The sequence below is a fragment of the Pezoporus occidentalis genome, unplaced genomic scaffold (genome assembly GCF_034315485.1).
Source record: "Pezoporus occidentalis ecotype Australia unplaced genomic scaffold, CSIRO_AGI_Poc_V1 ctg72, whole genome shotgun sequence".
In the NCBI taxonomy this organism is placed as follows: domain Eukaryota; kingdom Metazoa; phylum Chordata; class Aves; order Psittaciformes; family Psittacidae; genus Pezoporus; species Pezoporus occidentalis.
In genome coordinates, this window is record NW_026916072.1 from 1,416,191 (window position 1) to 1,442,444 (window position 26,254).

General features: G+C 43.0%; 1 protein-coding gene across 11 annotated transcripts in view; it reads right to left on the reverse strand.

Annotated features, from left to right (window-relative positions):
• MEGF11 (multiple EGF like domains 11) overlaps window positions 1-26,254 on the reverse strand; it is a 268,163-nt gene that overhangs the window by 16,342 nt on the left and 225,567 nt on the right. For 8 of the 11 annotated variants that reach the window (XM_062601762.1, XM_062601760.1, XM_062601763.1 and 5 more), the window contains 8 exons: window positions 24,271-24,417; window positions 21,453-21,587; window positions 17,310-17,438; window positions 14,319-14,447; window positions 13,497-13,625; window positions 11,471-11,599; window positions 11,097-11,330; window positions 4,898-5,016 (listed from right to left, as the gene is read on the reverse strand). In XM_062601762.1, coding sequence (XP_062457746.1) covers window positions 4,898-5,016; window positions 11,097-11,330; window positions 11,471-11,599; window positions 13,497-13,625; window positions 14,319-14,447; window positions 17,310-17,438; window positions 21,453-21,587; window positions 24,271-24,417 — 1,151 coding nt within the window. Of the gene's footprint in view, window positions 1-4,897; window positions 5,017-5,147; window positions 5,765-11,096; window positions 11,331-11,470; window positions 11,600-13,496; window positions 13,626-14,318; window positions 14,448-17,309; window positions 17,439-21,452; window positions 21,588-24,270; window positions 24,418-26,254 lie in introns of those variants that run through there. The other 3 variants (XM_062601766.1, XM_062601765.1, XM_062601770.1) reach the window with 2 other exon arrangements.

Below are 26,254 nucleotides of genomic sequence, written 5' to 3' on the forward strand. Positions count from 1 at the left end.
TATATTCCCAGTGAGGTAACGTGTCATCAGCTCATTGGGCACCTTTGCACCAGGCGCTCTCCTCAAGGACGTGCCCAGAACAGAACATGGATAAAGCTGGTTGCCTGCAGGATTTCCGAGGCAATCCTTGCCTGAGAGCCGTAGCTGTGACTGCACATCCCTGCTCCTGGCACGGACTGTGCATCCGGGGTCTCCCAGTTGACAACAGAGGAGTCATTCCTTCATCGTCCAGCAGTTCCTTGTAATTCCCCAAAGCTGGGAACACAAACACTGACACCAGATACATGAGATGGGTGGATGGGGCAGTCAGAGCAAACAAGGAATGGCAAGGTGAGGAAAAGCAGATGGGTTTTTAACGTGGCTGTGGGGGAATGAAGCTGAAGTTCCTGGCCCCATACCCGGTCCCTATAAATCAGTGCAGCCTCACGAAGGGCGCTGGCAGTTTCCATCAGCAGAGCCCACAGCCTTGGTCTTCATTTCCAGACCTCCAGAAATCCACAGACACTGATTTCCAATCCAGCTGCACCACTTGAATCACATTTATTAAAGTCTTGGGGTTTCTATTAAAAGCTGTAGCTTTGCAGGATTTCTAAATCAGCTCACAAACCCAAAATTTGGCATGAAGAGCTATGGGCTAGAATTGATTCTTCTAATGAAATGATTTGGGGACATTTCTAAGTTTTTCAGAATGCAGTCATTAGGAAGAAATGTGATTATAGCTGTCTCTTTGTGCTACCATCATTTCTTAACACGCTATAATTTGTTAACTTCTATTTTTTTTTTTTACGATACAAGATACTTCCATTTTTAGTGTGAAGCAAAATTGCTTTTTCTGGAGGAAAAAATACTTCATAGTAAATTTATCCACTAAAAATCCTAGCTTTTAATTTTAGCAGTTTGGTTAAAACTACCTCATACCTGGCAACTCTGCCCTTAAGATAAACGAGGTGTTAGCATGAGTAAAGCCAAATCATTACCTGCCCATCTGAAATAGCTGGATGGATCCCGGTGGCAAGCTGGTCACCAACATGCCATTTGTCAATGCTTGGGTTTTTAAAGAAGTCTGTGGTGATTAGGTAAAGAAGTGCTGGCAGGAACTCCATCCTCCTTTATCCTCCAGGACAGCGATTGGTAAGAGCTTTGCCATCAATTTCCCTGACTACTGACTTCAGGTTTCCATGGTCCAAGCCCCTGTTTCAGATGGGCATCCTGAACACCCTGCAGCAATTCTGTATTTGCAGTCTTTTTTCCTTGGACAAGTTTTAGTTAAAGGCACTTTAATGATACTTTCTGCAGCTGAACTCCTTTTTGTTAGCTGGGTGACATCCAGTCAGACCATATCCAGCGACCTCTGTTTTGCAGTTTCTAATTTTATGTGAAGTCTTTGGTAGAATTTAGAACTTCTTTTAATAGATGGGGATCTGCTGGCTTTAAACATTCAGGACATCTAATAGCAATTGAATTTTATGATGTCTGTAGAAGCCAGCAGCACCTGGACTGTAGCTGTGATGCTGTTCTCCTTCGGTAGGGAGCAAGGGTAGAATTAAAAGCTCTGCAAAGGCACAGAGTGAGAATTCTCCATTTGCTTGTGACACACCAGGGCAGCAGCCTCATGCTTTATACAGAGTATTCTTCACAAGCTTTGGCAGCCTTTTGTGGATATACGCTTCTGTTCATGCACAATTCGAATCTCAAACACAGAGCTGGCACTGCAGCATGGGGAGTGGTTCTGTGAATGGTCCCACCGACCTCCCTCTGATCACAACAGGTTCTCAGCAGCTGAAAATCTGGTCTTCAACTCAAACAATGAGAGCTCTGATGTGAAGACACGGGTATGGAGTGAGTGTGGATCTCTGCCTGCTGTGGAAAATTTTGGTGCAGTAATTCTGTGGCACAGTTTCACTCTAGTTCATGTATGATGCTCCTTGCGGCATCATTATTACTTGCACATGGCATAAGAATAAAAGCCAAAGTTACTTGTATGAGCTAATAAATAAAGGTCAAATTTTGGTTTCACTGATAGTAAAATATTGACTTTGGCAGGGCCAGCATTTCACCCAAGCTGACTTTGCAAGCTCACTCACATGGGAAAAGCCTTTACTTGTAGTGAGGTGCTGCTAGTTCCTCCTCCTTAACTCCAATGATGATTCTCCTGGACCTTACACAAGAGACAAAGCTCAGCCCTGCAGACTCCTGCGGCAGCTGGAGCAGGCTTTAGGGACATAAGGCTGGAAGGGCTTTGATCACAGAGTCCCCGTGACCAGCCACCTTTTACTGCAAACACCAGGCACATAATCACTTTGATGGCTGATCAAGCTCCATTTTAACTGTAATCCGATTTCTTTGTCCCATTTGGCTTACTGGGAAACTATTCCAAAATCTCACTGATCTGATGTTAGAAATCTAATTTCCAGCTTCGATGCATTCATGGCCAGTTCATCCTCATTTGTTCTCATGCCAGCTCTGTCATCTAACTCAAATAGCTCTTCTCCCTCCTAGTGTTTACCTCGCCGTATTTATAGATGGCAATCAAACTCCCTCTCAGCATTCATTTTGCTGGATAAAAGAAGCCAAGCCTTTTTTAGTCTCTCTTCATACGCTCCCCCTTATCCTCCCACTTGCTTTTTTGCCTGCATGTGTTCCAGTCTGAGCACTCCACTAGCACAACTAACCAGCCCCTGTATACACCAGGAGGGTTTTAATGCCTCCACTCACACTTGTCTCTCAGCAACTTCAAAGGTTTTACCTTCAGGACATGCGTAGGGTCCTGAGCAGCGGCCAAAAGTCTGTCTGGCAGAGGGGAGAAGAGGAGGTGAGACACCTCCCACTGGTCCTAGAAGAGATGCAGGAAGGCTTGGCTCCGCTCCCTTCCTATGAAGACTAACCCGTCTCCCAAACTGTGGTCCTCAGTGCAATGCTGGACCTTTTAGCTCCTGCTATCAGCCATCCTCACCCACCTCGCGCACCCAGCGAGGTACACACAAAAGAACAGAAGAAAAAAACCCACAAAAATAGCAGAGTGGAAAGGACACCAAGGGAAGAGGAGAGAAAGGGCAAAATAAGACACAGAAAGAGAGGACAAGAGGGGCAGGGGGAGCACAAGAGAGAAAAAGCCTTCTCAAACTGGAGCACGGCTGCATCTCCCCACTGCCGTCTTTGTACCTTGCTCAAGCTGTCTCTCTGAAAGAAGTGATAGAGGAATGGCTCCAGTCCATTGCCTCAAGGCATGATCTCCTTTGAGCACAGGGAGGAAAACATACCCAGGGCTCTGGCTCAGCAGTTCAGAGATTCCTCATCCTGCATCTGTGTTGCTTCCTTTGTGACCCCAGCTGGCACTAGAAAGAAGTGAATCCTCCAAGTACACCTTGTGCACATTTCCCTGAGAAAGTGGGAATGGCACCAGGCAAACTGATTTGGGAATGAAACTCGTTAAGGCAGCCATTAGGGGCTTTAGATGCTCTTTTGTCTTACTTGGCTGGAGAACTGCACAGGCAGAAGCAGCTTATTTTTGGCCATCCTCAGCTATTCAGTACTGTAAAGCATTCTCATGAATAAGTAAGATGGTGGGAGATCTACAGGCCATATATTTTGATAAGTGCCCTGAAAATACCAGATCAGGACAACCTGATCTGACTGACTGCTGGTAACAGTACTACAGCAGGGTGAGCAGCTTCCAGGCTCAAAATGCACCACTTGGGTTTTAAACCTTTTCTGCAGCTTAGTATTTCAAGTAGTTCTGTGACAAGATGGCACTGCAGGCTGGGAAATCAGGGTAGGTGCTTGCTTTGACCTTTTCTGAATTCATCTAAACTGCTGCAACAGGATTAGTGCTCCAGATCCACACTCCTGGTGCTCATCCTGAATCTGACATTATGAATGCTTGCACTTCCAATCTGGGGAAAAATACTGCACTATGCAAGGGGACCACCTACATTGGAAAATGTATTTACACATCTGTCTAAACTTCTCTCTGAGAAATCTCTGGAGCCAGCTTTTTTATTACATTTTAATGAGTTTTTCTTTTAATAACCAAGGAATGACTTACAGGAGCACGTGGAGAAATAGTTTTGCATTCCCTGTCTCAACCAATAGTGTCTTTTTTTGTTTGCATTAATCTTGTTCTTATGGCTTTCCAGTCAACAGAGCTACATTTGGATTAAGGTGACACAGCCTGCAAGTACCATCAGTTTTAAAGCTGACAACCTTGATGGGATTAAATGCATTTCCTTTTTTCCTCTGCCCCCTACCCTTTGCCCCACCTTGGCTTATTAAGACTCTAAAAGGAAGAGCTGTCTTACTACTTCCTGTATCTGAATCTATTGCTAACATGGTGAATCGAGTGACAGTGTTGTCCATGGATGGTCCTAGGGAATCAATAGACACATGAGGTAAGTAACTCTCGGATGTTTGAGCAATACAGTCTGAATAGCTCTCAGAATGCCCCTGGATGAGAACAGTGCTCAGAAGCACCCTAAGTACCTTCTTGCATCTATCTACTTGTCTGTGTCAGCAGGGAATCTGTGTGTATACCGATCTGGGAAACAAAGCAAAGTTAGATTTACTGACTTAATGCTGCATTGATTTACTTTTGTTACATTAATGGATAATTACTCTAGTTATCTATCTTCTCTGAGAAGCAAACATACCTTACAGTTGCTAGACACCTAGCACTATTGACCCAGACAGGCATGTGCTGAACTCCAGTTACCACGCACAGAGATTATGAAGACACACAGAAAGCAGACCCTTTTTGTGTCTGTTAGAGCTCCCGTGTCAGGAGCTGCTACCCTGGGGTTTTAAATAATGCTGGCAGACCAGAGGATCCAACAGGCATTGCTTTGGTTGATTTCCTTGAACTGATAAGAACATTGCTACAGTGGGGTGGGATGATATCTACCTTACTGGAGCTGTTTCCATCCAGATTACTGGTAAAGAAGCGTGAAGTCACACCACATGAGAGAGTGTGGTAGCTTGGATTGGAAAAGCAATGTACACTGCCGCTACCTTGAGATACATCTGGGGAGAAAACAAGTCATCACAAAGTATTTTGGAAGCCATTATGATCCTTAAGAAACTGAAAGCATGGTAGAGATGATCTAGCTTAGAACAATTTGTTAGAGCACTGGCTGTTACTGAACATCTGCAGATGAAATCTATCCTGCATTACCATGGTGTGAATCTGGACTATTAACATTACTACAGGGTAGAAAAAGCAAATTATTTAATTAATGCAGTGTTATCTTTTTGAAGGTCTTAAAAAGTAATTCCTGGCAGTCCAGCTGCTTTGCAGGTGAGGGAAGAAATGCAAAACTCAGGAAATGCATGGTCTGCAACACAGTTTCTTGCTTAAACACATGTAAGAGCTACTGTTGTGAATAACCCTTGGAGTTGTGAAACAATTAATTAGACACAAAACAGGGAGTTAATGTTAGAAATTCAGGTGCTATAACCATACCAAGGAGTCCAAACCATTTTACATAGCTTTTTGTGTGAAGACTTAGAAAACCAGAAAGCTGCAGCACTGAAAGGCAAAGCTGGGCAGTTACAGTGTTATGCTTAGAGACATTTCATCTATTTCCTCACTTTAACTTACCAACACATTACCAAAGAAATTAATTTATCAAGAAAGGCATCATATTTACACTGGCACTTCTAATGCAAACATCAATCCCAAGCAGGTTCCAGCTTAATAACAAATTGATAAATATTTCAAGGTACCATCAGAAGAAAGGAGGAGAAGCAGCATCGTTTGAATAGCCATGCCCTGTAAGAAGTAAATGAATGGGTTTTAATAAACCATGGGCTTAAACTGTAGGTGGAAAGGTTAGTTACAGGAAACACCTTCACACAGAAAGGGTAATGAGGTGCTGGGGTGGCTGTTTGTGCCCATCACCAGTGATGTCTGGCAGCCGATGGGTGAGGAAGGACATGGACCTGGCCGGCACTGCCTGCGGGAGTCACCATCAGCCTCTCCTTGCCCTCTGCGTTTGCATTCCTGTGAGCATGCACTTTGCTTTGCTGACATCTTGTGGAGATCTAGATTTAGCTTAATTTACTGCAAAATATCCATTTTGAATAAGTGGTTCTATCTGCAGGATGGCTATTCCAGAACCGCTCTGGCACAGAGCTGAGAGGACACTGCCCGGGCACATACGTATCTGACTGAGCATTTACTTTCTGCTGAAACGTGCAGAGCCATTTCTGAGGTCAGCTCTATGTGGTACTAAGTGCAGAGCCTTTTAGTACTAGCTATTTTCTGAGGTTGCTGCTAACAAAGTACCTCGGATTAGGATGTGATTCCAGAGCTATAGTCATTGCATTTAACTCCTTTCAGCTAGCCACTGCCCAGCACAGCAGCCAGGGCTCTGCCATGTCCCCTCACTATCACTGTGTGATATTTGCAGTAGAATTAACAAGAAACAGATATCTCTTGAAATAATGAGAACTGGGGCTGAAACCCAAACACTGTGTGCCCATGGCAAACACAGCTGCTCACAAACAGCCTCGAACCTGCTAAGGAGGGCTTGGCAGCTCCCCAGGGGAGCAGAGCTCATCCATCCTTCTCACAACCTGCGCTCCCAGTTAAATATAGACACTTGAATCCATGTCTTTCTGCTTTGTAGGTGAGTGTTGATGGCTGAGTCACACCAGCTCTCAGCTCTGCCTTCCCCCTTCCCTTATCTGTCAATGCCCTCTCTCAGCTGCAGGCAGGAAGGACCAGCTCCAAGGAAGAGGCACAGTCCACTGCCTTTGCTGCAAGATAAAGGCACACACCGACAGTTCCTGTGAGGCAGCTGACACATTACAAGTTCACACCCAGCTTATCTGGCCCTAGCTTGTTTTGAGCACCTGAAATGAGCAGAAGGAGAAGCCTACCAGCCTGTCCTACTATGTAGCACATCGCTGAATTAATGAACCTGGGCTCGTACACAAGGCTGCAACACCAAAAATCTTTTCTTCCTTCATTGCATGCAGCACCATACACTCAGCATTACTCCTTCTACACAGTTCCATTTGGTCGATAGTTAAGTACCTACCCAGGCTGATTTACCTTGATAGCACAGTCCATTTTCTACACATTTATTCATGAAGCTCTTATAATTGCTGGCTGGAAATACATCACATTCAAATCTAATGCGATCCCAGTTTAAAAAATAAAATAAAACAACCCACAAAACCCTCTCTCTTCTCAAAGATGAGAATTTTATTCTGCTCTGAAGAGCAAGCAGAGACTTCAATGCTTAAGAAAAAAAGGAAATGATTTAAATTAAACCAGAAAAAGCCCAAAGGTTAATGTTAACATGGGGAGATCAGTCCTGGGAAGGGATCCATGATGGCAAAGCCCGGCTGTGAGCCCCTCAAGCCTGAGGCTGTGCTCCAGTGGAAGACCCAGGAGGTCTGGATGAAGGCCAGGACACTCTGTCACTTGAAAGAGTGAGCTTGTGCTCCAAGCAGGGCTGTGTGGTGACACCAAGAGCCCTGGTCCCATCCCTGCAGTGGCAGCAGGGCAGGGGGGTGTGGAAATCGGGCATAAGGCCAGCCATGAAGACAGGGAATAAGTAAGCACCCTGCATGAAATACACACCCAAAGAGCCCAAGATGCAAAATGGAACTGTTTTCTTCTTCGGTATCTTCTCCAACCATACAGGGTGTTAAGTGGGGTGGCCGAAGGTTCCAAGCAGGAAGGTTTGCTGCCACCTCCTACTACTTATCGTCTGCAGATCACTTCTGTAAACACCTTGTCTAGGGTGCAGGATCCATGATGCTCTATTTAGGTTTTGGCTCTCAGCATAGGCTGAGTTTAAGACTTTGAAAACACCTCAAGCATTACCTCAGTCCATAACCAAGTCTCTGTGAAAGTACTGAAAAGAAGTGTCTGCAGCTTTCCAGCACTGCATACTTTTCCTTTCTGTCCCCATCTCCTTGAATTAAACAACGTGCACTTTAAAACCCTTGGCTGGGTGCAGCGTACTGTTCTCGTGCTGGGGAGCCCCATTTTGATTTCAGGCTCTTTTGGGAAAGTCTGCTCTCAGATCCATGTGCTGTGTGGTTGAGCTCTCCCAGCGTGGATGGTTTTTCTTTCCCACTGGCTGCTGAGCAGTGTTTGTTTTGCTGCCACATCATTCATCCACAAACGCAAAAGAATCTAAGGGCTGCCCAGGGGGCTCCTCTCCCTTATAATCTCTCTCACACACATGCAAGGATTATCAGCATCAGAAGAGCTGAGGACGTAAAGACCAAAAACATCCTCCAGAAATAAATTAATGTGCTGGAAGAAATTACTGCCTCCAGGAGCCAGGGATCTCTGTATGTGACTCTATTCAGAAGCAACAATAATAAGACTACCCTAACAAGAGTAAACAAGCTAAAGAACAGTGATGGGTCAGGCTTGCCATAGTGGTACAACCCGTACAGGACTGGATACTGCAGTCTTTGCTCAGGTGGAATTCTGCTGGAGTCCATGGGTTCAACCAGGATTATATTAATTGGACAAGTACATCTGCATAGCATTCTGCCCTTAATCCACATAAGAAACTCCAGGTGAAGGTTGAAATCCCTGTTACCTCTATGTAATTGCTACTGTCCTTCAGCATGGTCTGCAACCCACAAATGCACACATGCACTCATTTACACACGTGCTGTTGCCATCCACCCATGCTGTGAGCCTCTATTTCTTATCTGTGGCCTTGTCTCAGTATCCATTTCTCCATTTGCTGATGGGTGCATGTCAGCACCTTTTCTGTCTTTCTGCTCTACAGAGGTGAAAGGCTGAAAACAGCATAGAGTAAGGCCAAAGCTGGGAAGGTTACTGATGGGTAGAATGTTTCAGTAGGGGAATGCACTGGAGAACAGTCAGAATTTGGCAGGGAGCTTTCAGAAGCTCTTGTCTAGAAGTTGTAAATACCCTTATAAACCAGACCAAAACTTGAAACAGTACTGATACCTGCAGACAATTTATAATGGGATGGAGATGGAGCAGTGTGATTTCTAACTCAGTCTTCCTCTCCAAGATCTCGTGACCTCCAGAGATGGCTGACCCTACTCAGCTGCAGCTTCCTGAATGATAAAACTTATATTGCTACAAGGACTGCACAGAGAAAGAAAGGAGGAAGAAAAGGCCCAGTCTCTGCATCTCCATCACTGCCTGAGATGAAGAGGAAGGAGCCATTATCCAATTTCTTTCTGGAAAAGCCCATACAGCACCACTGACCTTGTGCTGTTCCAGGTTGCAAGGACCTGGTTCTTCAGGTTTTTTACAAACTAAGCTGACACAGAGCAGCAATATAGCAAGGGCAAGAATTAAATTCATTGTCACTGCCCAAACACCAGAAGAGATCCCATGTTCAATGCAGCTGAAGGATGTGATCTCTCAGATAGTTATGATGTATCCAGGGATTCAGCCATCCCCAGATATCTGTTTTTAGCTCAAGTACTGAAGTATCAAGTGGCATCAGGAGCTCTGGGATAGGTGGCTGCCCCTGAAAGAAATGTGAAGAATGTTGTATAGGGAGATGCACTACCCATAAAGACAGAACCTGCAAGGACAGTCCTGGGCTGCCAGCATCTTCAAATACAGTGGCTTTCTGTCTGTGGCAGAGGAGGAAAGTCATCTGGCTGTGATAGCTTCAAAGGATGAGAGAATCCTTCCTCAGAGTTAACCTTTCTTTGGACTTGTGCAGTGTCAGGCTGGGATACCATCAGGTTGGTGGCGAAGTCTCCATTCATAGTAAAACACGGAGAAGAAACAACTGAGGGATTTTTCCTCCCTTGCCTGAAAGGAGGAGGTCAATTCCTGCAGTCAGGAACTCCCAGCAATACTCCTCTCCTTATTCCAATGATTCTAAGTTGTGCCTCTCAAGCATGCTGGGTTACACATACATTAATGAGAAAAGCACAGCAATAAATGAGGTGTAGCAGGCTTTGTCAACAAATGGATACAGTGCCAACAGGAAAGGAATGGATCGCTGAGGAGTTCAGCACATTTTTCCATGCCAGTGGCTGCGATCTGTTCTCTCGGCACTCGGAGCCTCGCTGCTGCTGAGATGTGCCACAGTTGCCTTTTGCATGTTCGTGGTCTGGCTCTTCAAATGATATTGAAATGACAAATTTCAGGCCAAGTTGTGCTGGCAACTAGCCGAGGATCAGACAAGCCCTCTCTGGCAGCACTTGCATCTATTTCTTACCCAAATGGGCGGCTTAAGCAAGAGCCTACAAAGCCCAAATTAAAAAATAAGAGGCAATGGGAGCAAGTCCAAGGCTGAGCTTTTTTCCCCATCTTGTAGCTCTCAGAAGAAAGAATGCTCTAGTACAGGCCTGAGTGGCCTAAATGTGGGTTTAGTCAATGGTGCTCAGTGGAAAGCCCCCTATGTCCCCCAGTAGGAACAGAGGAAACAGGAAGGAGGTGAAGCCATTTCTTGGTCTGGCATCCTATCTGAGACTGGCAGAGGAATGACAGTGTTAAGGGAGATCTCACCCTCCAAAGTTTACCCAATCTGCCGAGAAAAACTGTCCCCCATAGCAGTACCAGAAGATAGAAAGAAGCAAGAAATGTGGTGTCAGTATGATTTTTTATGATCTTAAAGAGCCTTCCTCTTCTTCTTGCCTGCTTTCATCAGCTCCTGTGAAGAAAATCCACACCAGCTGCCTAGATGATGGGGATTGGGCTGCACACAGAAGGAAGTGACAGCAAACAGGATGCCTCGAATCACTAACTGCAACACAGACAAAAATAAAACCTTACGATTGACCCATTCAATTCCATTCCTCAAGCTAAAAAAGTCTTCTGAGGGTTTCACAAAGGGAAAACTTCTCTGCACTGCAATAGCAGCCCATTTAAAAAGTGGAGTTGATGTATTCCATGCAGCATATTTCTTGCTTAGGTATATCCTGTATCAGATTAACTAAATTTTCATATATAAAGCAGTTATATTTGGTTTCCTGTCCCTGTTAAGCGTTAAATGATCACAGTATTCAGGAGAAGAACAGAAGTAACATTTCTGAGGCTCAGTAACGCATTTTATACATCACAGAAGCTTATATTTCTCCAACATACAGTAATGTGAGTCTGTATTTGATTAACATAAAAAGACCCTTACCAGAAAGTGAGTAATCTGTATTAGTCATCCTCATGGCTGGAGTGTAAGATACACTTGGCATGTCATGGCCCTTCTCCTTCTGTTTCCGTCGATACCACACAAACAGTGCCAGCAAGACCATAATAATTAGAAGGAGAATAATAATTCCAATGATTGCTCCCACTGAGTGCCTCTCTGATCCAAGAGCAGGGCTAATTTTAGTATAGGGGTTTAATTCTTCCATCATAAGAGCCGCTGTTAAAAGTAATTCATAACACACTGTAAATTGAATCATGCATTTCATCTTTGAAACACTATTTCCTGAAAGCAAGTACATCATTGGAAGGGGAGAGAGAGAAAAAGAGAGAGATCTTACAGGCAGAATTTCACTGTACCTTGGTCACATCGGATTCCTTTGAAGCCTGGACTGCAGTAGCAAGTACCTGTGACATGGTCACACGTAGCATTATTCATGCATTCACATAGTTGTTTGCAACCATAACCAAATGTTCCCGGTGAGCACTCTGGGAAGCCAAAGAAAAGATTGGAAAGAACTCTTTATTTCAGGAATGAGTGAAATGCTTGCCATGGAAAAGTCAGTAGAAAAGTCTCCCTGGTTTCAGTGTCTCTAGGATAACACCCTGGTGTTGGATTAGTAATCTTTCAAAGCAGGAGATAAACGTCCTTAGTGTACAGTTTGGGGTATTACTTATTGAACTATAACTTTCTGGAAAAGTCATATATGACTTTCTGAGGATGAAACCAATAATAGGTACAGAAGCTTTAAAAGCCTAAAAAATACACATCACATGTACAGAATTTAACAGGGCAGGAGCTCAGCAGCTGTAGACAACATCTTGAAAGAGCATAGCATTCTGCACCAACTCTGTGTATTTGGGGAGGTTGGAAAGCAAAGTTTTAATGTACCTCTATGTGAACACAATAGACTTTCAGCAAATAAATCTCACATGCTTTCATACTTATCCCTACCAGGGCTAGAAGGTGAATATAACATTGTAGGTGGAATTACAGAATTGAGAATCTGAATGGTGTGATTTGCTCCGCTTCTGTATTAGGGTTCCTAATATAGAAAAAATTTCTATCCTGTCTTTGTATTTCTATCAAAGGCAAAATGATTGAATGTCCAGCTGTGAAATTTATTCACACAGTTACCATGATGGGCTATTACAATAAATCTGTAGGCAGCTTACTATACTTCTTCAGGCACTATTCAATAATAAATTGAAAGAAACAACTTCTGTCACATCCTACTTGCTTCTATGGAGAAGGCACGTTACTGAATGCATGCACCCTTCCTATGGTTCTTCTTTCTTTGTTTTAATATATGACTTCTTGTGTGTCACTGCAAATGTTTTGCATAGCATGATGATACCTTCCCAATGTCAGTCTCCAAGTAACTTATAGCAGGCAAAATTTAATACTGAGTCATAAACAGTAGCTAGTATCTGTATGATGATTTGCAGTGTATTAAAGTTATGTCTCTTTGTTCCACCTGCAGGTCCTCAAACAAGGAAAAATGAAATTATTACCATTAATGCTCACTTTGGTGTTAGCCTGTAGCCTACTTAAAATGAATGAGGCCTACATTTTTGGACTGTACCACAGAAACAATAGCTGCATTTAGGCATTTCATCTGCAATGCAGTGTGACTGCCCATTCAGCAGGATTCTGTGAAAGAAGGAGCCTTGATGAAGGGATGCTTCTAAATTAAATAGTAGAAGAACAAATAATTACATTTGCAGTATGGATAGAAAACCTCAGGCTTTGTACAAAGTCAAATTATAAATGGAGCTTCTTGTGTAAATTCTGCTATGATGCGAGTCTGCTATGGAACTTTTTTGTTTCCTGTTTTATTTCTGGTTGCAGTAAGGGTGCACACAAATTCACAGTAAGTTGGGCACTTACAGAGTTACAGTGATGCCAGGTGTAACCCCCACATGAGCATGCAAACTTGGTCCTGAGACACATGCTTTGCTGAGTGCAAGTGTGTGCAAAAGAAAAGATGATCGTGAATTGGAACTGGATGACCTTTAAGGTCCCTTCCAACCCAAACCATTCCAGGATTCTGTGGTGCAGCTTACATTTTTCTATTAATTAGGTACAACTTGCTTGGGAAGGCGACATCCAGTCAGCACTGAGTGCATTGATCTGCTTTTACCTCACCTAACTTTAGGCTGGAATGGAAAGGCCTAATCTGCAGGGGATTCACTATATTTCTTTATTCTAGGACTATGCAGCATTCAGGAGACGCTGCCTTCTCCCAATGGATTATATAAGGTGCCTGGGGCTGCTGCCTTGCTGACATCAACACCTCATTTAAGAGCCTGTTTCTGCAAAGAATTCTGAAATATACCCTTCCCCATTGGAGCAATAGAAAAATGAAGCCACATTGCTACTCACTTTGCTCACATTGTTTGCCTGTAAATCCCGTCCTGCACGTGCATTGCCCAGTGATGTGATCACAGTCTGCTCCGTTCTGACACTGACAAACGTTGGCACAGTTTTTCCCATAAAAAGCAGCTGGGCAACCTTTCAGGAAGCAGAATAAGGAAAGGCTGAGAAAGAAGCTGAAACACCAACTCAGATGTGTTATCAGTACAAAATATGTAAGCCTATAAATCTATGGAGGTTCAGCCTCTGTATGTTTGATAACATTTATTTGATCATCTAAATGCAGAGATACTACGACAGCCAATTTTCTTGAAGTAGTGTTTCTCAGATCTTACAGAATTGCCTCTTAAATGTTTCAGAAGAACAAAAACTTGACCCATCTGTATCAGCTGCATTTTGAAGAAGTGAGAGAAGATGGTTAAACAGAAACTCTGAAAGGCCAGAGATCAGTCAATTACTTGCAAGTGAAAGAGCCTTCTTAAAAGGCTCACCTGAATTTGATCTCCTCTTTTGTACAGAGCTATGATTCTATAATTTGGCTCTAATAGGATGAGAAGACCACATATACTAGGATTTTAACAAGCAGGGACATTGACTGTGCAAATTCTGACAATGAATCAATAATCTAAATGGTTGGCGCTTCTTTTATCGAGTGCCAAAGGCATAAGACACCTTGGAAAGCTTCAGGACTATTTTTGTCGGGGTGATGTGAAGGTATCACAAGCAAAAAGGTGGTTTTACAGGGAAGACTGCAATACTTGGAAGAGACACGAGGTAGCAGCACATACTTTGACAGATTCCCTGGCACAACAGGGTCTCTGAAAGGCTTACGCTGAGTGCAGTAGAGCCCCGTCCAACCATGAGTGCATCTACAGTCTCCATCGTATGGGCTGCACATTGCTCCGTTGTGGCAGTTGCATGAATGAAAGCAATCAGGGCCCCAAAAACCAGTGGGACAAGCTATGAAAATAAAAAAGATTTGTCAGCTGACAAAGAAAGCAATGATAGTGTGTTAGTGCTGCGAAGGAACAGCAGTAAAGGGAGGACCTGTGAGACACCAGCTGAGGCAGAACTTCGCATTGCAGAGCTTGGCATGGCTGCAGCAATTCCCTGACCATGACCAGTTCTTCCAAGCCAATGGCTGCTTTGAAACCCAGGTGCAAACCTGCACCTCACCCACACTGTCAAACCCTGGCACAAGGGAATTCTTCCAGCAGGTTGAGGAAGGGGATTCTCCTGCTCTACTCCACTCTTGTAGACCCTCCCCACCCACCCCCCTGCAAGTCCTGCATTCAGCTCAGGGGCCCTGACACAAGAGGGATGTGGAGCTGTTGGAGTGAGTCCAGAGGACTGGAGCAGCTCTGCTCTGGAGCCAGGCTGAGAGAGCTGGGCTGGGTCAGCCTGGAGAAGAGAAGGCTCCTGAAGGGGAGACCTGAGAGCAGCTCCAGTGCCTAAAGGGGCTCCAGGAAGCCTGGAGAGAGGCTTTGGACAAGGGCCTGTAGGGACAGGCCAAGGGCTTTAACCTGCCAGAGGGGAGACTGAGATGAGCTCTTAGGCAGAAGCTCTTCCCTGTGAGGGTGCTGAGGCGCTGGCACAGGGTGCCCAGAGAAGCTGTGGCTGCCCCATCCCTGGCCAGTGTTCAAGGGCAGGTTGGACATAGGGGCTTGGAGCAAGCTGCTCTAGTGGAAGGTTCCAACCCCTATGGCAGGGGCTGGAACTGGATGAGCTTTAAGGTCCCTTCAACACAAACCATTCTAGGATTCCCTGTATAGGTTCAGGTGACAGGATCAGCTCTTTGCTGTAGATGTGCTCTGAGAACTACTGAAACAGCAACCCTTGACACTACATTACTCTCTGTTCTCTATTCTTACTGGCTTTATCTGTGAAGACAGTTTAGACAGGGTTTTAAGATACGGAGGTAATTTAATTTTCTTTTTGATAGTCCAGAATTCTTGCATAATAAAGCAGAGCTATTCAGGGGTTACTTTCGCTATGCCATCAACTACTAAAATTACCACATTCTGTTGAAGCATAGAGGGCTACTCAGGTAAAAATGTAAAGAAAACTTCTTACAGTACGAATTCCCATCCACCAAATCAGACTGCTTTTTGTTGATGGGCCTAATACTAAATTAAAATCTCCAGGTCCATTATATACTTCAACAAGTACAATATTAATACATTTTCAAAAGTTATTTTAAGCCTCCCTCCAAAAGTGAATGCAGTAAGTTACAGTTATTAGCACCAGACTAAAAGATCTAAAATGATGATAACCCTTCAATATATAACAACTATATTTTTGCTTTAAAAAGCACTTCCCATTGCTTCCTATTAAAGACATGAATTAATAAGGCACTGTTCCCAGGAAACCTGAAAGTACAGAAATGGTGCCTATTTCCATGTATGCCATTGGCTCCAGTTCTGACAATAAACACAAGTTTCTGGCATATGACAGACATCTCTAAAGCCAGAATGAATAGAAAAAGCCCTGCCGTGATGTCAGTCAAACAAAAGGTCACTGAACTCACACAATGTAAAGCTGAACAGGGTTTGGCCTAAAGTATTCATGCTATAAGCAACCAGAAATAGTTTTACAATGCCTTTGTAAGGCAGAGCTGCAGGGGCTGTTAGCGTCTCCACATCTGGCTCTGGAGTTAGAGCTAAAATTATCTCCTTCGCAGCTCCATCTCCCGGTCATTTCAGGTTAACTGGTGTGGAGGGAGGTCTGACTGAAATAGCTCAGTAGTGGAGCCAGGTACGCGAGGCCAGGTGCTGGCAGGAGCCTGGTGTGAGGCCAGGTTCACGTTGGGAGATTTACTCTTTCTTTACAAGAAGGTAACTGAGGAAGAAAACAGCCAGGTTCCCGCTTGGATCATCCAAAATACAAAGCAGCTCTTGCCAGGTCCTTCTGCCTGCTAAACTGGAAATCGGTGCTGCTGAACTGGCCTGCCTCTCTCTGTAGGAAGAATCCATCTTTTTTCAAGGTTAACAGGACTAACAGTCATTTCCCAATTACATGGCTAAATATAATGAGGAATCTGTAGAGTTTTCTGTCTTTTTTTCACCCCTGTTTTTGAATGACAGCAATATTCTGCCTGTGGAAGACACACAATAAAAGCAAAATTACAGCCGTCTGTTTTTATCCGATTCCTACTTTATCACTTGGAGTTTAATATATTTTCCTCTGGAATGCTGTCTAATATGCTAGTTGTATCCAGAATATGAAGTAACATTTCTGAATGATAGGATATTGCTTCCCTCTGTGATCTATCTTCAATTAAGGGATGCTCTCAGGAAATGACACTTTGGGATCAGCAAATGCCAATCTTCTACCTGGGCAATTTTCTAGAAGAAATCCTGCATCCCTCCAAGCCCACATTGACTTTTACAATTAAATTACATTTAATAGAAATATTTTGGCTGCCTAATTTCTCACTTCTGGGGGCCTGGTACATGCAAACATTTACTCGTTAATAATTCCTAATGCAATAGCTGAAAGAAAGTTCCTTCAAAAATAAATGAAAGGGAATCCAACTAGAAATTAAAAGGGAGCACACAGAGCTTTCTTCTCTGATAAGAGCTTGTGACCTCCCTTTCCTGCAATAGCAGCTAGTAACAGCTTCTGCAAATTCCAAATGCAGAAACTAACTCAAGCCAAAGCTAACTTAGATTAATTAAACAAAACAAGCCATAAAGAGAGTAAGGCACTGGCTGCTCCAATACTGCAGGGATTTCCCAGAAGCTGTCTTTAACTTTCAGGAAACACTAAACAGGAAAATCTGTTATTTTAGAAGTGGAGATAGAAAAATAACCCTTTGCTTACTCTGAGAACAGTCCGGCCCTATCCAGCCCGGAAAACACTGACATGCTCCATCAATCGGATTGCAGGTCCCGTTCTCGGTGCACTGACAGACCTCAGCACAGTTCTTCCCATATTTTCCACTGGGACAGACTGTGAAAATGAAAAGGCAGTTTACTGAAGGCTCCTCGTAGTGAAGATGAGGAAGTCACATGGCTTGACGTTAAGCAATTAGAGATAAAAGCAATCACAACATTTTTCTTTGCTAAAGCCAAATGGGCAGAGCTTGTCTGGAAAGAAGGAAGAGGCATAAGGTGTTCAAGGCCGGTTTGTTCGCTTACATCTCAGGCATAAAAACAACAGGAAAAAAGTCATCTTGAAATCCATTTTTCTGCTGGAAAATTAATATCGTTAGGAGATAACAATTATTAAAGAGACTTATGGGAGGATGAAGAAAAGAGAAAAAAAAACAGAGAAAAGGGTTTATTAAGAGAGGAAGAAAACAATAAAGTTGAGGAGAATTCAAAGTGTAGCAGCAAACACAGGGAACCTGGCTGGAAGGGACTGATGTGGGCACTTGGCCAAAGGATCCCTTGGTGCAATTCCTGAAACAGGGTCCTAGGCTGGCCCAGAGGATTACAACCTCAGCAATAAGAATTACAAAAGTAGGAAAGGAATATTTTAGTTTAAGGATCAGCCTTGGGAAGAAGTCTCAAGATTAAGAGCAACAGGGACTCCTACTTTCAGGTCTGTCACTAGAACCTACCTCCCTTGTATTGTACAACTGATAATGCCAACAATAATGGACCAAAAGCTGCCAATCCTACCACCCAGTGTGATGGCCAATGTCCAAGCCATGGGTATTGTTCTAGGAGGCCAGTGCCCATGAAATGGCTGATGGCAAGAAAAGGCTGAAAGAGCCATAGCACTGCAATATTGGGCATGCCAGAGTGCCTAGCTCATCATGGTCCTGATTCCTTCTGGATCAAACAGTGGTGAGACCCGAAATTGCCTTTGGTAGTAAATACACTAGGCTTTGCTGAAGATCAGCTTTCAGCAGTGTTGGTGGGAGGCAGGCTCCCAGCATCTCACAGATGCAAACCACGCTGCAGAGAGTAAACCAGGACTAAGGCTGCCTCTTCCAGAAGTATTTTTGCCATGTAAGTCTGGTGGAAGACTACTCCCACAAATACAGCACATATCCAGCTGCTGAAATGTCATGCTTGTCTTTTGGCATCTGTTCACCTATTCCTCTCCAGCACCCATTGCTGTACCAAGTGTTCAATTAGATTGTAAATGTGGTTTTCAAGGATATATATATATATTACTGACAGCTGTTAAACAGATGTGCTACATCCTGACAAAATCAGCATCTATTCCTGTTTGTCCACCTAGCTTACTCCTGAAGTTGGAAGAAAAGTTTTTTGAGAGTCATCTTGCAACAGCCTAAGCACAGTGACATAAAATTAATAGACATGTAGACCTCCAGCCTCCCACCAACTTACTGGAAATCTTTAATGCTAAAGTTGATGGAAAGCTCTGCTCGGTAATAAATGAAATGTTTAATTTCTGTGCTCTTATTGGCTCTGTTCCCTGACAGAAACAGATGTATTTTCAAAACAAGATAAAACATATAGCCCATCTTTGCAAAGGATGTAACAAATGGAACTGGACTTGTATCCTGGTAAATAATAGTGATGTCAAAAAAGTGATTAAGGCACCTCCCTGAATTATGCAGCTGTTTTACCACTTCAGCCCCTCTCACTTCCTCATAAGTAGTCTCTGCAGGTGACCTCAATTTATCCTGACTATGAATCAGCCATAGATTGAAATCCTGAGCTGTGATTCATTTGCTTTTATACAATATGCCATCCTCTACTCTTACTATGGCAGAAACCTGAGAACGTGCACGCTGTTGTGTTCCACATGCATTTCTATATACTATGGCCTTATCTGTGGAAGTTGATAAAGTTGGTTTGGGCTTTCAAACTGTGTGCTAAACAGAACAGTTCTCTAACTGAAAACAGATAAAACTAAACACAATATACAGACACAATGAAAAGAACAATACACAGACACAAAGAGAGAGAAGGAAAGAAAAGCCCTCATATCACAGAAAGAGCAAAAACTGAAATGATCTGGCAGCCTAGGTTCTCACATGTGCTCCACCAGTATTTACTTCCAAAGCTCTATATAAAGCAGTTCAATGCAATATTTTTATTGCATCTTTAAGATGGAGACAGATAACATCCTTATATGAAGGCTGGATTTTTTTATATGTACAAAAAGAAGTAGTTCTCAAAAGACTTCCTTAAAATAGGAGCTGATTTGCACTGCAGCATGAAATGCTAATGAATCAGGGAAAGATTTGTGATCCAAACACTGGTGCAACAGGGCATACTTTATAAAAGAAACACTTTGGCGCTGCAGTGAGAGCTAGCAGAGGGGTTCCTATGTATGAGCACCTCTTGTCTCAGTGATACAGTATGATGCTCTTCAGAAGGATTACAAAACCTGTCCTGCCAAAATGGTTGCTCTCATTAATTTCAGTAACCAGGCACACTGACTCTCTTCTAAGGAGGTGAGATCCGACTACAAGCACTTCTTCAAATGTCAAACATTTTTAAACGGAGCTGTAACGTAAGGACTAATACCTCTTTCTTCAGGAGCAATCTGGTTGTACAATGCAGATAGAGATGTTAATTAACCATAAAAGCCCAGAAGTGGGACTCCAAAAGTCCCCGTGGGATGTCAGGTGTGTTCTAGCAGCGATAAGAAGTTATTATCAACCCATCTTGCTACCTGATTGTGTAAGATATTCATAAAACAGCTGCTTAGTTGTTTGCTGCTCAGAATCCTTAGCATAACCACCTCAACCTGCACAATTTCAGAGGTTACACAGCCCCTTGCATGCCTGTGCTGGTGATGGAAGAATGTCCCTGCTGCCAGAACAGAGATGGCACGAGGAGATGAAAATTCAGAAGTGAAATCCTCCTTGCACATTTTTCTAATGGAAACCATTAATTAGCATTTTCCTCTCTACAAAATAAAGTTACTTGTTAACTCATTCTGACAAACTGCAACACAAATTGGTTTTAATTAGGACATGAATATTTTACAATTAATTTGGTGGATAGATCAACATTTCAAAGGGAAACCAGAAGTGCTGAACATCTGAGCAAAAATAAAATAGTTTTCTTAAGAGGATAATTAGCCCTGGTTACACTTGAAATCTGGCTAACTTCTCACAGAAAATGGACAAATTCACTGAAATATGTTCATTTTAACCAAGTAATTGCTATAATGTTTAGCTGGCTACACAGCACGGGAAAATGAGAACGTGGTTATACTTAATCTATGTGTAATGATTTTGTGTAAGTGCTGTCTGCAGTTCCTACCTCAGTGAAAAGCAGGTCATTAAAAGGTGTTAGTTCGATTTTTACAGGGATGGTGACTTCACGAGGGCAGGAGCCATTACAAATCACCTCCTTTAAACCTGTACATAGGAAAGTCCCACAGCGGTGTGTAATGCAGAATACTGAAATGATTTTGGAGGCATTTTTAGGAGAAAACTGAAAATAAAACCTATGGTTAAGAGCAGACTGAGTTCCAAAGGCACAGAAAGGTGATGGGCATCAGGGGGACTTGAAGCTACTCTTCAGCTGTGGAAATTAACTCACTTTCCCAACCTTATTCCAAATTTTCTGTCTCCTGCACTTGTGTTTGGATGCGTGTGATTTTTGCTACTCCCAGTCAGGTCCTGACAGTGTAAATAAGATTCCATGCATTAACTGGCTGTTCGGGCTTTTGTATCTGTATTAGGCCTTTTCCTTAAGTAGTATCTACACCTCTTACATGAAGATGCTATCAATACTTAGGATACAGGAGGCTGAGCAGAAAGGGAAATGAAACCATTGGATGGTTGATATATTTACAGCAGGTGTCTCATTCCATATTCATTTCAATACAGAGCAGCAGACCTGTTTTATTTATGAAAGCAGGAGCACATCATATTTATGAAAGCATGACTAAGTAGCTATTTGCATTTTCCCTCTAAAGCTAAGAATTTCTTATGATTTAAACTTCTGAAATAAGGAAAAAAGATTGGTCACAGATACAGAAACCTGGGAAAGGAGGTGACATGGGGGGGGGTCTGGAGCTCAGTACCTTGGTTGCAGAGAGCACCAAAGAATCCAGGCAAGCAGTCGCAGTGTCCTGACACGTGGTGACAAGGCCCGCTGCTGTGCACACACTGAGGGCAGGGCTGGCTGCAGTGGTGTCCAAAAAAGCCAGGGGGACAAACTGGGGACAACACAAAGTGACGAAATGAGCCATCACAGGTTTCCACTTTTCTCATTGCTAAGTGCTTCAGAATTCTCTCTCTTGATCCCAACCCAATGTTTCTTAACTTATAAAAGCACAGTTTTGTGAACAGCTGAGATTAGGAAGCTTGCTGGAGTATTCCATGTTAATAAAGAGTGAGCTCCAAGTAAAGCTCTCCTGTGGTTCAGACATTCACACCATCCTACCTCATGCAACTCCTTGGCTATTCAATAATACAGCAGAGCTCTCTTAGCAGCTTCTCCCTCTTGACACTAGTTTGAGTCTCTGCTCCAGCTAAACTCTTTTACAAAACACAGGGGTTTAAAATGTTCAAGACCTCACAGCCTACTGGCAGATATTGTTAATAACACATATTCCACAGCTTTTATGACAGGTAGGAAGAGAAACCCTCATACCTGTACAGACAACAGAAACTTAGAATGCCATTTCCTTTGGAAATTAAGCTAAGAAACCAGAGAAGGTATATTAAAACCTCAGTATTTTATGTCTAAACAACTTGTCAAAAGCTGATTTCTAAACATATTAGGTTCAATGGTGTGTTAAACTGGGGCAGTCAGTTTATACATGCCATTGCAGAGCAGCATCCCCCAGTGAGGAACAGACTCTAAAAATGGTAATTACAGTAACAGCATACAAAATCACCTAATTTGCATCAGTAATCACACCGGATAGCTGACTAAACTTGTCATGAACTGTATGTTTAATTTGATTAAAACCTGGATTGAAATTATTATAGTATTTGTACATAAGGTATAGTGCCAAGATTATGGCTCACTATCTCTTATAAACGCATATTGTTGCTTCAAAGCACACGCAGAATGAAAAACCATTGACTGTCCAAACATTCACTGCAATACATAAGCTCAAAGGAATGTCAAATTGCTGTAAAGTGCCTGTAAAAATGACTTTATGTGTTTTTATTTTTCCTCCTGTGATTCTCTGTTACACAGTTCTGCCTCAGTGGTTACTATATCATGTCTGTTCTATTTCTCCACCTAAGGAGAGTTTTTCTCTTGGCTCGTCTCTTCACAGAGGGTGTCAGGTTCTTACACTACTGCAGATTTCCAGCTGGAGCTTAGCTGACAGGTTTGTTGATGATGCACAAGCTATAAAACAACCTGGATCATTCCTGAAGACATTTCGGCAGTCCTAAGCAGTAAACTATCCCGGTGTCTCATGTAATCCTGATTACAGACAGAACAAGTTGGATGAGCATCATCTTCAGTACTAAGTTATAGGCTAAATTCTGTTTCTAAAGGAATCTCCAAGAGGAAAATGTGAGTGATTCTGAAAGCAAACTTAGCAAGCTAAAGCTACCTTCACCTACAGAGGTATCCTCTTCACAAGGTAGTCTTGATCCTGTCTCCCCAGAAGAAGTGGAAGCAAGCTGTGTTCCCTGACTGTATATTTACATAGAGGCATTTCAGCAGCACAAGGCAAAAGCAGAAGCATCTACAGGACCTCTCTGTTGTCACTCCAGTGGGGAGGAAGATTTCTCCCCATTAGGTTCTCAGCAAATATGCTCATGGAGCAGCCTCATTACTGGAGTTGCAAACTGGGGACACACTTTGCCTCTTGTAGCCTACATGCCATCAGCTGATAAAACTAAGCTGTTTTTTTTTCACCTCAGGAAGGTCAGAAACTATTAACTTCTGGAAGTTTTGCACTCTTAAGGGTGCAAATTTGTAAAACAATTTCTTCCCCAATTCCCGGAAACTCTGAGCACCACATTTTAGCCTTGGAGAAAGGTTTTACAGCTATATAGATACGCTGAAGCACCTGGAAATTGGGGTTTGTAATGGAAATGCCTATAGGCCATTAACTACAGCAGTGCTAGAGGTCATTGTTATAATGGCTTTAAATAAAAATTGTCAGCTACAAATTATTTTGTGAGATGAGTGTGATCTACTGTCAAGTATAACTGGTGAAATCAAAGGGGATATTTGAACTGGGCATGCACAACGTCTTACAGGAAGAACAAGAGCTGCTGCAGAAAAGACAGACAAACCCATTTCTTGTTTACACAGGAAGATGCTTGAATGTGGTTTGCACCAGTGATTAAGAGTCCCTAAGGGGAAAATACAGCTTCCCACATGGAGCAAATGACAGGATTTTTATCTCCTCGGCACATTTTAATATGTAGCAGCAGAACATCAGACAGGAGCTATTTCAGGCTGATGTGTTTCTGGCCTATAAGAAAACATTGTCTTGCTATTTTGTCATTATGTGATGGGTCATAGCTGGCTGTGTTAACAGCTATTCTGTACTCCACCGTAACTTAACTGTAAGTCTGGTTTTGCCCAGATCCTGCCAAGTTTGGTATGTGAAAGTATTCATCCCTGCTAGCTTTTGCCTTTAGGAAGCCATGAGCTAAAGCAGCTCAGAAACCTGTGTCTCTGCCTGGCATCATAAATGAGCACTTCTGCCTCTGCTTCTGCCACCACATCTGCCACAGCCTGCCCAGAGAAGCTGTGGCTGCCCCATCCCTGGCAGTGTTCAAGGCCAGGTTGGACAGGGCTTGGAGCAAGCTGCTCTAGTAGAAGGTGCCCCTGTCCATGGCAGGGGGTTGGAACTCGATGAGCTTTAAGGTCCCTTCCAAGCCAAACAATCCTATAACTCTATGATCTATGGAAAATCTTACTTCTCTGGCACAAGGGTCCTCTGTATCCTGGTGCACACTCACAAGTGCCATCCTCTGGGGAGCAGGATCCCCCATTCTCACAATTACAGGAGATGGAGCAGTTTGGTCCCCAGCGGCCCTGGGTGCAGATATTGTCACAGTGGATGCCTGCAGATGTAAAGGCACACGTTAAGTTTCACACAGCTTAATCTGCTCATTGATCAAAGAAACATTTGGCTGGACTGATACTTCACAGTACATCACAGAGCAAACAAAGAAGCCTGGAAAGGAAATCATTATCCTTTTATCTGCTTAATAAAGTGAAAATTAAGAAAGTGCCAAAGAGGTGAATTCTGTAGGTGTTATTGGGCTCCTGTTCAGTCCTTAGCACCATTAAAGAAACTCTTCATGCCATCTGAGAGATGAAGGTCAGGAATTGCTTTAAAGTCACAAAATGCCCAAAAAACTAGTCTGAAAATATGCGGTTGATGGAAGCCTGGTTACTTAACTGGTGAGTTGGAAGACCGGAAAAGAAAAATCAGGGTTCTGCAAAAACATGTCCAGTATTTGGATTCTTGAACATACTCAGTTCTGTGTTGTGTATGGTGCACTTCCCAACATAAAGTGCTGTGGGTTGTTACGCACGTACCCCACATCCACCCAGAGCTCTCCGAGTTCTGTTAATGAATGGAGCTCTGGTCGAGCAAATGGCTTTATGTGGGCACAGGCCGATCATTTGCGTGTTAGATGGAGACTGAGACCTGCCAATCCAGCTCCCAGTGATTCCCAAGGTTGTTGTTTGATATTTATTATTATGAGAAGCAAAGCTTGGAAACACTGAAAGAAGCACACAGCCAGAAAGCTTAACATGAGGGTTCTGGCACTGTTTCATCTGGTTTTAACTGGTGACTTTTAAAACCAACCTTGTGCCATGGCTTGTCACATACAGATGTAACCTTAAGGATTTGATCTTGTGCACCATAATTTGTCCAAGGGGCTCTTACTCCACTGGGATAAGACAGTAACAATACCTGCAATTAGCAGAGCTATTTGCATGATCAAGGGCTCCTTGGATTGAAAAAGCTTTGCAGGATCATGAACCAGGAGGAGCAGTGCCAGCTGCAGGGAGTGGCGACAGCAGCAGCAGCACACGGTAGATACTGATAACAACAGAAAAAGTGAATCACAGGCTGGCTTGAAAATCTTCCTAACAACATTACCACACCAGGTGCCTTACAACTGAAGCGCAGAGATTTGATGGTCTACACACACCCCAGCTAGGCTTTCAACATGAAGATGTTCTTTATCATCCAGGCACATGTCCCCACTGCATAATGGGATAAATGCAGACAAGGGCTCCGAGAGCCCCAGCCTCAGCCAGAGGTTGGATTAGCGCCTTGCTAAGGAGAAATACAATCCCAAGTAATTTCCTCCACCTCTGATAACTTCATCTGGATGCTACAGGTAATGGACTGTATTTGTGAAGCTGTGATCTGTACAGTCACCAAACTTTGAGGATTATTAAATCAGCTAAAAGTCATTATAAACACACTTACAGTGCAGTTTCAAGTTAGTTTTATAAATCTCTGAAGTTAATACAGTAAGAAATACTGCAGAGCCAAAATTTCCCTTTTCTGAAGATTAATCATACAATTATAATGTCCCTTCCTAGAAAATCTTAACCAAGTTTGGCAAAAGTACAGTTTGAGATGGGGTTTCTAGTAATACATGATCCTAGATTTATTTATGAAAAGGCATGGTCCATGCTGTGAAGCTTAATAAAAACCACATTAAAATGCAGTAAAAACATAAAGCAAGCTCAATCCCTTGATATCTAAGTAAAAAATATGGGAAAAAAAGTCATGAAGAAAGAGGCAAGGAACATTTGTGTTAGTAAAATCGAGAAAAACAATCATTTTAACACAGTCTGCCCCACTCCCTTTGAAATCAAACATACCCTAGGATTACTTAAACAGTAAATGCTTTGTGTGTACGTTTATGTAAT